The following is a 15,380-nucleotide window of genomic DNA, read 5'->3' as shown; positions in this document are numbered from 1 at the left end:
ACTAAAAACACCTCCAGTGTGCATGAATTCTATTTTATAGATAAAGAAACTGAGAATCAGATTAAGTAATTTGCCTAAACAGCTGCAATTTGAACCTAGATTTACCCAACTTTAAAGTGGATGCCCAAGTGGAAACTATAACATGCTATTGATCAGAACATTTGAGGAGCAGTAGGTCAATAACTGAAATCTTGAGATTTACCATTTGGTTTCCTGAGGTTCCTTATAGGCTCTCAGCTGTGCAGGAAATGGCATGTCATTATTGGACATTGTGACTCCCATATTTTCATTGTGGGTGATGTTCTTTGCAGAGTCATTTTCAGTTTCCTTAGGCCCATTTTCCTCATACAAATCCTGACTACTGCTTTCATCTCTACGCTCTCCAAAATCTGAGAGCTAAGTTCACAGAAGAACCCCTTTTCCATGCTGCATCCTGCCCCAGTTCCTTAGATAATCCCAACTGAGGGAGATAATTATCTGCAACCCCAGCACACTTATTTGGGAGGAGCTGAGAAATGCATCTATGTCCTAGTGCCAATGGTCCAGTCACTTCTAGAAACCTGCTCCCAAATATTTTTGTTTGGCAATCAGATCCAGGTCTTGGTATACTCTCCTCCCAATCCCGATTCCATGATTCTTGCAATTTACAATTCTTCCTTTCTTCTCCCCTGTTTAGTGCCTAGCCATACAACAAGATTTTACCCTAGGGCCCTCCTCCAGTAACTGACTCCTACCTTGGGATAAATTAGAACTCTTTTTCAGAACCAGAGTTCTATCCTAAACCATAGGTTCCAATTATTTTCTTTTTGTGCTCTCTTCTATGGACAATGTCTTAATCCTCACTTGAGGCTGATGCTGGAGTGCCATCTATATATCCATTTGCCAAGCTTCTGAGTATCATTTGCCTTTCATTCCTTACCATTGCATATCATTTTCCCACTAGGATCCTGGGAACTTGTGGTAATGGTTGCTATCTGTTCACCACAGATTTATATTCCTTTTCCTCCATAGTGTAACACTATTGCTGAGAAGTGACTGGACATCTAGAAGCTACATTTGCTGCCCAATCATCTTGCATTGAGCTGGGAACATGGGACTAAATTTTGTATAATATAGATGGAAGGGATGTATGCTACTTCCAAACTGTCCCATAAAAACCTGCATGGAGCCAACTGGATGGCACCCTCCAGAGAAAATTGGTTATGTTAAAGTGATAGACCCTCCATCAGCCTGTGTCCTTGATTGACTTTTTAAAGTGCAAACAACCCCTCCTTTTATGTGAGTGAAAAATTACTCTCTAGTCTAAGATATTAAGCTATTGTGACTTGGGGGTTTCCCTGACACAGGATCAGCTATACTTATATAATACATACTTCTTCCAAAAACCATGGAGGCCTTTTTTTTTTTTTTTTTTTTTTTTTTTTTTAGAGAGGTCAGGGGGCAAAGGGAGAAGAAGAGAATTTAAGCAGGCTCCACACCCAGCGCAGAGCCTGAGGCAGGGTTCCATCTCACAAGCCTGATATGACTTCAGATGAAATCAAGAGTCAGATGCTTAGCCAACTGAGCCACCCAGGAGCCCCAAACTTATAACCTTTTGAACAAACACTGTCCTACTGGGCTAGCAGCTCCTCTAGTGTCTGCCACTGTGACCAGGTCAGTTTTGCAACCTCTACTTAGACATAAAGGACTGATACAAGATCAAATTCTATCTTGCTTCCCCTCTGGGTCAGCTTCATATTCCCTCTACTGGCCAACCTTATGCCCATTTGTCAAGCTATGACATAGAGAAAGATAGTTAGAGACCAAACTATGGGGGTGCCTGGTGGCTCAGTTGGTTAAGTGACCAACTCTTGATCTCAGGGTTGAGAGTTCAAGACTCATGTTGGGCTCCACACTGGGCATGGAGCCTATTTAAAAAAAAAATTAAATTGGGATGCCTGGGTGGCTCAACAGTTGGGTGTCTGCCTTTGGCTCAGGGTGTGATCCTGGAGTCCTGGGATCAAGCCCTGCATGGGGCTCCCTGCATGGAGCCTGCTTCTCCTTCTGCCTGTGTCTCTGCCTCTCTCTCTTTTTCTCTCTCTCTCTTTCTGACTCATGAAAAAATAAATAAAATCTTTTTTAGAAATTTAAATTAAAAAAATTAATAAAAAAATAAAAACCAAACTGTTTGGTAGGAACACACATGGGGAACCCAAATACCTCCATGGCCACAAGTCTTTGAACATTCTGTCCAAGCTGTCCATCCTGAGAGCTGACAGTTGACCACACATTCTACCAGGCAGTGAATGCTCACTTTCTGGGGCTTCTCCAAGTTACGCTGCAGATGGAAATAAAATATGATTTTACTGCAGAAATCATATCACTGTCAAATCAAGTCACTATCCTTTCATGAGAAAAACTTTATTCTCTGCCCTTTAATCCATGATAATAATCTTTCTATATTTTGTATGGAAAAATATCCTTTCTTATATAAATTGATGGCAGTCCTAGGAAATGGTTGTCCTAACTTCACAAAATAGAAGTTTGTTGGCCCAACTTTCTTTCTTTTTTTAATACTCAACTATAGAATAGACCTGCAATTAGGGTACTGGGAAAGTAGGCAGTTATGTGACACAGAAATCTGTCCTCACTTAGCAAACACAGAAACAGGAGGATGCCTCAGTGTTAAATTCAGCTACTTTGCACCTCTGGATGGGCCAGTAGTACATAGAGAGCTCCAAATTAACAGCTAGCCAGGCTAAAAAAAGTAAGTAAGAATAAAAGCAGAATCAACAACCAGAATATACTCATTAAAAAGACCTATTAGGTTGAAAATATAACCATACTCTAAATCATGAGAAAAATTGATGACCTGGTTTATTTTTCTCTTGCCCTCTCTTAAACCAGCATGTAGCCAAAATCTATTGATTTTCCTAATGGCCAAATAGAAGAGATCTTAGCGAAATAAAATAAATCATCTAAGAAACACAGAAAGAATAATGAAAAACTGCTACAGAAATCACAGACTGTGCACTTATTGAGGAGGACTCCGACATTCAACATGTGCTAAATGAATGTTAGCAATGTTCACACCAAGCTAAAATGAATGATTATAGCATGATTATCTGCTGCATGGGCAAAAGCGGAATTACCACATAGGATCTTCAATCCATTTGAGATATAGGGATATTCCAGGTAGGTTAATACTTTGGGACTTCTTTAAACTAATATTTTTAAAATATTCGTTGAACATATGGTATTTGGAAAGCAGAGAAACCGATTTTTCTATTAATGAATAGTTCATATCTTACTTTGTATCAGAGGAAAGATTTATTACATACACCAAATGTAATAAGATTTTCAATGTATTTGGAGTCGCTGTAGATTGGGGATTTATTTTTCCTAAAGCAGACAGCTTCACGGGGGGTCAGATTAAATGAAATGTTAAAATAAAGTGCTGAAACTTGGTGGGCAGAACTCTGCACTGTCTTATCTGGTTTTAGAGTATTTCACCGAATGGGATGTCCAATTTCAGATGGCCTCATCCCAGGGTTGTTGTTTATCTATAGCTGTATGGCTGGTTCAGAGAGCCATGTTTTTAAAATATTTAATAGGAGAATACTTAAGTCAGGATAGGTGAGAGAAGTTTGGTTTTTATTTTAATTCCACTTGTGGACTCTACCTGTGTCAGGAGAAATGGGACCAATTTTCATTTTGCCAATTTGTTTAAGAAGCTTCTGTGGAAACCTGAGTTAACTGACCCCGTATTTTCAAATTAGTCCAAAGACCATGTTGGTGATACTTCTAGTGTGATAGCATGTGGTCATCTTTATTTCTATTAAACTGTCCCCACAGAGGTTTTTCTCTGTTAGGAAGGAAATGCAAATTCTTTGGGACATGTTTGACTACACCTTTTGCCCAAAGTCTACACAGTTTATCACAGGAAAAAAAGGAACAATAACATGAAAAAAAATTCAGAACTCATTAATTGGAACTTGGTAGGGAGGCATTTTAACTTAGATTGAGAAGAAAAATACAACTGTGCTGTTTACCTAGTGATCATTTGCTAAGAAAATGAGCAGCATATTCTTACAGCAAGTGTCAGTGTTCATCTTTAAGGAAAGGCACAGTGTTCATATATGCAAATGAATTACTGGCCTAATACAGAGTCCTGTCTAAATATTAAAGTCACCTGCTATGAATAATTTGTTAGCAAGCAAGTACATCTATATAAGTTCTTGAAAGTAATAAAAATAATTTTTTAATGACTCCACTTACTGCAAAAGGATTTTTCATTTTGACCAAGTTCCCAGTCATTTTGACTAAATTCAAACTAATAAAGCATAACTGCGCTATACCAGTTACCTCTCACTCTAACGGAACCTAAGCTTCAAGAAGCTTCCAGAAGGAATCAGAGCTTGTTTATATCAAGCATCAAGGTTGCAGACTAATATTAAGACACACACAGCTCTGAGTGTGAGATACAAATATAGACAAATTACCTGCTCACACTGGTCCACACCAACTGGCTTGCCGTCACTGCGTACACAGCTCAGAAGGCGTGTCCTGACGCCTTGTCCACAGGTGGCATTTTCACTCAGCTGGCATGTGCTCCACTCTACAGGTATAGGATCACCACAATGAATTTCAGAACTATGGTCATGTGAGCAAAAAACAGCAAACCTTTGATTATTTGCATTGGTGAGGAAGGACAGTGTATACATAATCCTAAAATCATTCCCAGGTGGCTTCAAAAAGCACCCCACAATTCTTTAATTGCAAAACAAAGAAACAACCAAATAAAAGTGAGTTACCTTCCTAAATTTGCGTTCTAAAAGTAAAAACCTGAATGGTTTGTTAAAGATCATGTCACTGTCAACTGAAGAGGAAGGGAAAGACACTAACCAGGATGGAAAGGAAAACTAGGGATCCCTGGGTGGCGCAGCGGTTTGGCGCCTGCCTTTGGCCCAGGGCGCGATCCTGGAGACCCGGGATCGAATCCCACATCGGGCTCCCGGTGCATGGAGCCTGCTTCTCCCTCTGCCTATGTCTCTGCCTCTCTCTCTCTCTCTCTCTCTGTGACTATCATAAATAAATAAAAATTAAAAAAAAATTAAAAAAAAAAAGAAAGGAAAACTAGTTTGGAATCATCTGTTTGCTGGGGATAACAGAGAAAAGGAACCCAGAAACAATGCTCCCCTTTGATGTAAGCTGAAAAAATTTCAAGGATTAAATCCAGTCATCTAAACCATTCCATATGTTCAGTACAGCGGAGCTAAGAAGGTGCCTCGGAAAGGACAGAGAGAGGGATGCCTGGGTGGCTCAGCAGTTGAGTGTCTGCCTTTGGGTCAGGGCATGATCCTGGAGTCCTGGGATTGAGTCCCACATCAGGCTCCTTTACAGGGAGCCTGCTTCTCCCTCTGCCTGTGTCTCTGCCTCTCTCTTTCTGTGTCTCTCATGATTAAATAAATAAATAAAATCTTGAAAGAAAGAAAGAAGAAAGAAAGAAAGAAAGAAAGAAAGAAAGAAAGAAAGAAAGGGAAAGAAAAGAAAAAAGAGAAAAGAGAAAAGAAAAGAAAGAAAAGAAAGAAAAGAAAAGAAAAGAAAAGAAAAGAAAAGAAAAGAAAAGAAAAGAAAAGAAAAGAAAAGAATGAACGGAGAAGGACCTCAGAACTACATGTTTATTACAGAAAATCTATTTTTTTCAAATTATTCTCTCATGAGGGAATATTTTTATAGATTTGGAGAGTCTCATTACAAACTAAACAACTGGGAGTTTGAACAAATTATCCCATAACTAATCTGACTCTTAAAAAAAAAAAAACACCTCTTACTTTTGGTGTAGAGTGTTCTATGATGATAAACATTGAGAACCTCTTTAAAGACATGTTCCATGTTGGATAAGTGATCTGTGATGTAACAGGAATAGTAAACATATACAATAACTATATTATTTTATTTTTTTGAGAGAGAGAGGGAGAGAGAATGCACGTGAGGGCAAGTACTTGTGTGCTAGTGGAGGAAGGGCAGAGGGAGGGAGAGAAGCAGTCTCCCTGCTGAGCCCCCCCCCAACACAGGGCTTTATCTCGTGACCCCAAGATCACAACCTCAGAGGAAATCAAACGTTGGTCACTTAACGGACTGTGCTACCCAGGAGCCCCATAAAAATCAGCATTTAACAGATATGTTCTTCCAGGAAAGCAAATTGTACTGTATTTCTAAAAAAATTACTATGAAAATCAAGGATCTGAAGCACGTTTAACTAGACAAAAAGGTCAATACACTAGATCATCTTTCATCAATAAAGACAATCAAATTGCCCCCTAGAATTCACTATGAAGTTTTCTATGTGAGAAATCTCAGTGGTGCCACTGTGACCTCAGTAGGGAATTGAAGAGGTTATTGCTTGGCGTCTGCAGGCATGTGACAGTTTGGTTGTCAGCACCGAATTCAATTATGAGACTTAACATGGTTCTACATTTGGTGGCATTTTGTATATCGGCTACTGCAGGGAATGGCAGGTTGCAAGTCAATGAAACTAAACAGTCTGTGGTATTACGCACTGTGGTAAACAGAAAAATCCTGAGCAGTGGCTGAATAATGAAGTATATGGGATTTCCTGGTGCCTCTAAAATATCCCTGTCCACTCAGGTCTACTATTTATTCTCATTGAGAACCATAGAGCAAAGTACATCACAAGCCTGAATTTCTTGAAATAATAAGTGCCATGAAAGAGCTAAACGCTATGACAGCATGACTACATTCTTCTCTAAATGGTAAATTATGCCCTGCTGCTTATTTTTCTTGTTTCAGTTTATCATGGCTTAATTCAGTTCTATTCTGAAACTTTGCCAAGTCTTTCTAAGTATCTTGGAATTCAGAGATTCCAGGTGGCTTTTCTGAACCTCCATGTCAAAAGTGGGCATTTCTTTTGTGAAGGGACACTGGAAATGTCAAATCCTCAGCCTTTCCGTGCAATACACTCTCACATCCTGTCAGACCTTAATCCCAAGAATGAAAACATACACACACATTCTCCCATTAGTCAGTGTGCAGGGGAAATGGCACGGCTGTGGATTTCAACTGTACCTGTTAGATTGTACTGGAACTGGAAGCAATTTTCATTGAGGAGGCAAGGCCGCACCTGTGAGTCTTCAGCACATGTCCTTGAATTCAGTGGGGGCCTTAGCAGATGGCGGGTTCTTCTCTGCATTGAGTGAGGATCACATGACTATGAAAATAAAACAGCAGGCCGAGTTAGAATGGACCCAGACTTAGTTGGTAAATTATATATGATTATCTGTAAAATAACGTATAACAGCTATAGGGAAAAGACAACTGAGAATGTTAAACATAGTGTTTAGAAAATAAAACCATTTTGTGATTCAGTATAAATTATTTTTTTGTTTGTTTTGCCCTCCTGACAGCTTTTTCTTTTTCTATGCTACGGTGAAGGCTACATTTCCATCTCCCACATAGAATTAGGCACATAGAGACTATTTTCATCAATTAAACATACTCTGTGCTCCACACTCTGTGAATGTTTAAATAAATGAAAAAAAGAAGACCATGTCCCTGTGCCTCAGAGAGTCTAGCCCAATAGAAATAATCACACAGAACATTTTAATGAGAAAATCATTTTTAAAACCCTAGAACAAAAAAAAAAAAAATAAATAAAAAATAAAAAAAAAAAATAAAACCCTAGAACAGGTATATAGAGATAATTATAAAATCAATATTGAAAATATACCAGAACTTTCTCTTATTTGAGAGGTCTGATCCACAGGGGATGAGCCACTGCACATAATACTGCCCTTTTAAGAAAACAAATATATAAATGTGAACTTCAAAGGCCTCTTGCAAATATCACTTTGCCCAAGGGTCCTCTTACAGCCCCGTTCATATAATGCCCTTGAGCCAGGTAAACCTCCCTGCCATATTTCATCCAGCCCCTCTACCCATGGTGAACCTTCAAGCCCCCCCCTCACCCACTAGAATAATCTTTCAACTGTCCTAAATCCTCCCCTTCCTCCCCTTCAGAACTCTAATCAAGGCTTCATCACAGACACTCTTTCTTTCCATAAAGATAAATTCTTCTCCTCCTTCCTGAGAAACTCTCCACCCATGCTCAGGAATTACTTATAAGAGCTGTTTCTGAAGATATGCTACACCTGCCCTAATAATACTGCCACTCTTTCTTTATTAGCCTGGCTCCTTCCTTTACCTATAAACTGTTTGAGGGCATGATAGATCATGATTTCTACTTTCCATGTCAATCTCTAAAAATCTTGGTATGTATTTGATACAATAATTGTTTGATAGATATCATCAAGTATGGTCACAACAACACAATTCCAGACCCCCAAAGAGGCACATAGATGCTTAAACCACAGGAGAAATAAAAAGTCTCTGAATTAAGGTCATCAAATCATCATTTCTATATCGGGATGTTTCATTTATTTTTATTCCTTTTACTTTTTCAGATTTTGTAGCAAGACCACAACCTGTAAACTGAATCTTGGCTGTTAATCAAGATGATAATGTTGGATTGCACTGAAATATGCGGAAAAAGCCCACAAAATTTTTCTTCTAATTTTAAATGTTTGGAGCCACAGAAACACATTTTTTATCCATGTGACTTTATAGTTGTATAATCTGTCAATATTGGTAAACTAATTTTACATTTTAATTGTATCGAATTGTCTCTGTATGATAAAGGGCCAACAAAATCAGGTAATTATACTTAATTATCTGCAAATGAATCCCATGCTAAATGCTTACCAATAATTTATTACAAGTTCACCAATTAATTTGATTATTTGTTCTCATAAGAAGGAATAAGAGCTTAAGTGATTTGCCAATGAACGAAAAACGAAGGTAAATAGGTAGATATCCCTGATTAGTGTTCAATTGATTTTCTACCTTATAAAAAAATCAATTGATGTTGGAACCAACTGACTGTTAGAATCTATATACCTGCTTAGTCTAAGCCATCAAAGCAAAAAAGAAAATAACACATGCACACATCAAATTGTTATGCTACCTTGAACAATTTACTTATATGCTCTATATCTTACTTAGCTCCTCATCTAAACCTGAGGGAGAAGAGGGTATAGGGACATAGGTGTAATTTGACATTTAAGAATTTCCTCACTCAGACCTCAGTCTATCAGTCTCCAATTCTGCTGGATATGGTTTTAAAATATTCAGTTGAGCATAACCCATTGTTCATAGTCATGTAGACATTGGTAGTTATTTTCTAGAAATTAATATATTGAAAACCAACACCGCAGCTAACCTCTTTACTAATTTTCTCTCTATAGAAATAGATAGGGGAAAGTGTGGGTGGCTGGAATCCACAAACACAATCCAACCTAATCTTAGGCAATATTTTTATGTTCCACTTAAAAAAAATGCCCTACCACTGCTAATGACTGATAGGTTAATGTTTTCTCCTTATTTCTTTCTATTAGCTATTTATAGGAAGTTCATAAAGTAATGAATTTGTCACAAGGAAGGAGTGGGGCTAAATAAAAATGAATGGTAAAGGATGCTTATGTCTGGATGATTTCTTTATTGGATCAAGATTCCTCAAATACAAACCTGGATCTCCTCTCCTCTAGAGTATTGATATAAAGACATATTGTCAATTTCCTAAATGAAGAGAGAAAGTGATGTGCGGATAACTAACCCAAAGTCTACTTTAGACCAGTTTTATTATAAAGATCAAGGTTATGTAGCTAAAGTTTATTTGCTAGGGAAAAAGATGACCAATAAGAACCAGTTAATCTCTGGTAAACAAGCCCCCTTTATGAGACTGGATTTTCTAGCTTATTACCTTTGAAATCCAGCACTTATCTTAAAGTTCAATCTTTCCTTATGACATTGTGTTTTCATACCTTTGTTCTCTCTAGCAATATGGCCTTTACCCTTGAGCCTGACCTGAATATTTGTATTCATCTGTAAAAATTATTTTTTAAAAAAGATTTTATTTATTTATTCATGAGAGACACAGAGAGAGAGGCAGAGACATAGGCAGAGGGAGAAGTAGGCTCCCTGTAGGGAGCCTGATGCGGGACTCAATCCCAAAACCCTGGGATCACACCATGAGCCAAAGGCAAACACTCAACCACTGAGCCACCCAGGCATTCCTTCATCTGTCAAAATTAAATCAGATATCCACCTGAGAGCCTCAAGTGACTCCCTTGCACCCATAAAATTAAACTTGAGTATAGGAGGATTTTGTATACTCTAAGAGCAGGTGACTGACTATAAGGAGTCCATGGAGAGGTTTTGGGTGTTGATGCAGTATGAGTTGAATGAACTCTTAACATTAACAACCAAAATTAACAACTGTCCTTTTCCAGACAGTTGAAATAAGTGGTTGAGAAGAGTCCTAAATTGAGTCAAACAGGGAAACTAGCAATGAAGGAAAAGGAAGGACCAGTACATGAATGGGGAAGGAAACAAGATCCAGTAAACAGTACAAAGTAAGTTGCTATAGTTCTGAACACTAAAAACAAAAGAGGGAAAGAGGGATCCCTGGGTGGCGCAGAGGTTTGGCGCCTGCCTTTGGCCCAGGGCGCGATCCTGGAGACCCGGGATCGAATCCCACGTCAGGCTCCCGGTGCATGGAGCCTGGTTCTCCCTCTGCCTGTGTCTCTGCCTCTCTCTCTCTCTCTCTGTGACTATCCTAAATAAATAAATAAAATGTTTAAAAAAAAAAAAAAAAAAGAGGGAAAGAATGAATAAGCCCTGGACCACGAAAATGACATTAGGGAAAAACAATCCTTAAATACACCCCCTCCTAAAAGTTTAAAACATTTATTTTACACACAAAAAATAGGGTGCCTAGGTGGTTCAGTTGATTAGGTGACTCACTCTGGATTTTGGCTTAGGTCATGATCTCAGGGTCAAAAAATTGAGCCCCATCTCAGTCAGGCTCTGCAATGGGCATGGAGCCTGCTTAAGATTCTCCTTCTCCCTGTCCCCCTTTCTCTCCTTTCTCCCTTTCTTTCCCCAGGTTTCTAAAAAAAAAAAAAAAAAGGCAAAGAAAATTATCAAATTCAAATCCCAAACAACAGTATTATGATAAAAGATAATAAAGGTCAAAATATAATCCCCCCCAAAAAAAACTATAGTAGAAAGACATGCATAAAAAAGTGGATGAAAGCCGCTATTTCAAAGTGAACAAATCAGAATTTAGAAAATGGAACAAGATAAGAGAGATCATAAATAAGAATTGGAAAAACATAGACTTTTAGTGATAGAACTCAGCTCAGTAAATAGAAATAAAAGAAACGTCATTTTCAGAAATAAAGATAAAACTAGGAGAAATACAAGAATAAAAATATACAAATTGTTTTTGTTCAAGAAAAACAAAAAGAAAAAATGAAATAAAAAAAATTTAACAAGAGAGAACAGTTTTTGAGAAAAACTAGCAAAGAGAAAAGTCAGTCAAAACAGATGCCACATGCACATAAGATTTTTTTTTTTTTTAATTTATGATAGAGAGAGAGAGAGAGAGAGAGGCAGAAACATAGGCAGAGGGAGAAGCAGGCTCCATGCACCGGGAGCCCGACGTGGGATTCAATCCCGGGTCTCCGGGATCGCGCCCTGGGCCAAAGGCAGGCGCCAAACCACTGCGCTACCCAGGGATCCCTGCACATAAGATTTTATGAAGAAGAAAACCTAAGCAAGAGAACAGAACTGAAAAAAAGATTTAAAAATCTTTGAAAATAGGAAAGACTCAAAACTACTTATTGAAAGGGCACTTCAGACTCACTGAGACATACCCTAGTAAAAGTATTAAGCTTTAAAAAAAGAAGAAGAAAAGATTCTGTATCTGGGCAAGATACCAGGATGGTTTACAAAGGATAAAAAAAAGATTGGCCATTAGACTTTTGGACAAGAAACCTTAATACCATAAAAAATTAAGAGTTATTATAAAAATATATAAAGAAAACAAACATCACCCAAGGATTTTATATTCAGCAAAGCTGACTTTCAATTAAAAGACCATGCATAAACTGTTGACAGTATGCAAGAACTCAAGGAATGATGTTTCCAGGAGTCTTTCCATAGGAATTTACTGGTTACTGAGTTTTAGACATCCAAAAGGACTGGGAAGACATTAATGCAAAGACATGTGGTGAGCCAACTTTACATGCAGAATCTATATGAAGAAATAGATAAAATTCAGATATAAATAATAAGAGTCAATGAAAAAAATTAACTTTTTAAAGTATTCATGTTCGTGGTAGAAGTATTGTTATACTGAGAATGTTTTCTGTGTTACATGGAAAAAAGAAAATGTGTAATTATGATAGATTCTGTTTCTTTTAAATCCAGTGTCCTGGAAAAAGTGATTCTTAGTATAGAAAAAAGGAGATATAGATATAATGTAGAATTTTTTTTTTTTTAATATTTTATTTATTTATTTAGGATAGTCACAGAGAGAGAGAGAGAGGCAGAGACACAGGCAGAGGGAGAAGCAGGCTCCATGCACCGGGAGCCTGACGTGGGATTCGATCCCGGGTCTCCAGGATCGCGCCCTGGGCCAAAGGCAGGCGCCAAACCGCTGCACCACCCAGGGATCCCTATAATGTAGAATTTAAAAGAACTCCTATAGGTCATCAGTATGAACCCCTGAAGTTTATCATTTGAAATAATGATATACGTTTCAAACCTCTGCCTACTGAGGTGGCTTTAGGATACTTAATGAGTTTAATGAGATTAACAAACATAAGCATTCTGAATTCTTAAAAAAGAGTTGTGGATTTTGCAAGTGCAAAGAACTCATCAATGTACTTCATACAGATAATAAGAGTTTCATACAAAAAAGAATACTTACTATGATGTCATAGCGAATATGATCAGAAATTAAAATACCATAAACTAAAGTTACTGGTCAGTCAGAAGGGACAGAGGGTGGATTCCTGGGCCCTACACACGCAGGCTCTGTTTCTTCCTATACTTTACTCCAGATTTGAGGAGTCTAACAAGGCATTTAATCCTATGTATAGCAGAATAGCCTCTTACAGCTTCTATTTGTCTTTTGAGGGATTAAAGGGATAACAGTGGATACTGAAATCATATTCTGGATGCTGTCTTAAAACCTAAATAGCAATAGGTAACATTTTAGAATATGAACATTGACATTACATGGGGATTACTGCATAAAGCCCTTCAACTTCTACTGATATAGGTATACTTCTAATATCCTCGTTTTTACAGATGATGAAATTGAAGTTCAAGAAATAGAACAATTTCATAGTAGGTGCTCAAGACAAGATTTTAATTGAGGGGGGCTAATTTGTTCTTCAGTATTTTCAGCTGTTCTATGTGTAAAATAGCAGTACTTGTCTAGTATGTTGAGGTGGGGACAGTGGGTAAAACAGTGCACCAGAGAACTGTTCTGTGACTGTGATTATTGTGACTGCTATTTATTTTAACCTGGGAAGATTTTATTTATTTTTTTTTTAATTTTTATTTATTTATGAGAGTCACAGAGAGAGAGAGAGAGGCAGAGACACAGGCAGAGGGAGAAGCAGACTCCATGCACCGGGAGCCCGATGTGGGATTCGATCCCGGGTCTCCAGGATCACGCCCTGGGCCAAAGGCAGGCGCCAAACCGCTGCGCCACCCAGGGATCCCAAACCTGGGAAGATTTTAGTATGGACAATGGTAATTAGAGATGGAAAAGGAGAGAGAGAGAACAGACACAAGGAACTATGGCTTATAAACTAATCGAAGAGCAAGAGAAGCCAGGCTGAAGAATGAGTCAAGCTAAGGACAGGACAGTGAATAAGCCTTGCTGCCTTTGAGGAGACCACGGTTCATGAAAGATGCTCAAAGTCTAGGGGCTGTTGCATCGTATTTAGAGAGTTAATTGGAAAGAGGAGACCACACGTCTCAGTGTAATGAAACTGACAAGAGCAGGGGCAAAAGCTATCATATCATCAGCATGAAATAATGTTCCTGGTAAAGCTTTGCTGGCCTATTGCTGGAGGAAGTTAGGATGACCCATAAATATCTGGAGATTTTTGCTTAGCTAGGATGTTTGGGTGAAGATTTTATAATAGTCAGGGACATCCCCACATAGTCCTTCTGGTTGATATTTTACAATACTAAGGAATAGTGAAGGTACAAAGTTATAACCCAATCAGAGGCCCTGGAACAAATGAATGATGTATGTATGGCCTATCCAATCACCATTTCTATGTAGAAATGGTGTTACCTGTTTATATTATTATTGGGCTTGGGAATGAAGAAAGAAGAATGACCAAACACAACTCAAAATAATGGCCTACATGCTTCAAAAATGTAAAAATCATGAAAGGAAAAGATTAAAGAGACCAAAGGTATATAAAGATTAAATGCAGTATGGTCTGGGTTTTGTAATCATAGGGCTATAGTGCTCTCATTGGCAGCACATATACTAAAATCAAAGGGCTATAAATGTTAGAAAGGACATTATTGGGACCAATGAGAACTTGGAAATCTGACCCACAGATTAACTGCAAGTACTGCTGGTAATATATTTCCTGAACTTATTAACTATATTATGATTATGTTAGAGAATACCCTATACTTAGGGAATGCATACTGAATGGTATATATATATATATATATATATATATATATAATATATATTATATAATATTATAATATTTATAAAATGTATTATACATAGCATATATTTATAAAATATACATATTTTATAAATAGCATATATCTATACATAAATATATATCATATATATTAGAAAGATATATAATATCTATATATAATATGTGTGTGTAATATATATATAGATATATATATATGGGAGAGAGAGAAAAAGGGATATATATCTATTTCTATCTATATATTAGATAGGGAGAGGGAGAGAGAAAGACAGACTTAAGCAGGATCCATGGAGTCTGTTACGGGGGTCGATCTCACAACCCTGCGACCATGACCTGAGCCAAAATCAAGAGTCAGATGTTTAACTGACTGAGCTACCCAGGTATGAAGGTATACATACATACATACATACATACATACATACATACATACATACAGTCATAACATTATATGCCACCTAGAGGATCCCTAGGTAACAACTGCTTTTTGAATTGAGGGCACACAAACTCAATCTCAATGTCATTCTCTCTACCTGTCTTTTTCTTTTTTCTCCTTTCCTTCTCTTATTTTTCCATATGACTCTTTTCTTTCTTCATTCTAAGCCCCAACCGTCCAAGAACCAAATAAAAAGCCAAACCAACATAAGCAATTAACTGCAGTGCAATTCCAGGTATGTGATGGGCTCCAGGAAGGTGCAGGCAATGAGAATCTCAGCACAGAGTGTGGTGTCTGCCATCAGTGCAGCAGTGCAGAGCCCCTTTTCAGATCTCAGA

At 37.8% G+C, this 15,380-nt stretch overlaps 1 protein-coding gene and 1 long non-coding RNA gene across 2 annotated transcripts in view; one reads left to right on the top strand and one right to left on the bottom strand.

The window, feature by feature from the left end:
- THSD7B (thrombospondin type 1 domain containing 7B) overlaps positions 1 to 15,380 on the bottom strand; it is a 725,201-nt gene that overhangs the window by 38,573 nt on the left and 671,248 nt on the right. The window contains exons 17-19 of the mRNA XM_038565098.1: positions 7,069 to 7,210; positions 4,482 to 4,597; positions 2,200 to 2,317 (exon numbers count right to left, since the gene is read on the bottom strand). Coding sequence (XP_038421026.1) covers positions 2,200 to 2,317; positions 4,482 to 4,597; positions 7,069 to 7,210 — 376 coding nt within the window. The remainder of the gene's footprint in view (positions 1 to 2,199; positions 2,318 to 4,481; positions 4,598 to 7,068; positions 7,211 to 15,380) is intronic.
- Positions 2,816 to 8,668, top strand: LOC111091174. Its single transcript, XR_005374243.1, has 2 exons — positions 2,816 to 3,174; positions 8,463 to 8,668. It is a non-coding gene; the product is annotated as an uncharacterized LOC111091174 (long non-coding RNA).

This window comes from Canis lupus, chromosome 19 (genome assembly GCF_011100685.1).
Source record: "Canis lupus familiaris isolate Mischka breed German Shepherd chromosome 19, alternate assembly UU_Cfam_GSD_1.0, whole genome shotgun sequence".
Taxonomy (NCBI): domain Eukaryota; kingdom Metazoa; phylum Chordata; class Mammalia; order Carnivora; family Canidae; genus Canis; species Canis lupus.
The sequence above is the reverse complement of the archived record's forward strand: the minus strand, read 5'-3'. Positions and strand labels throughout refer to the sequence as shown.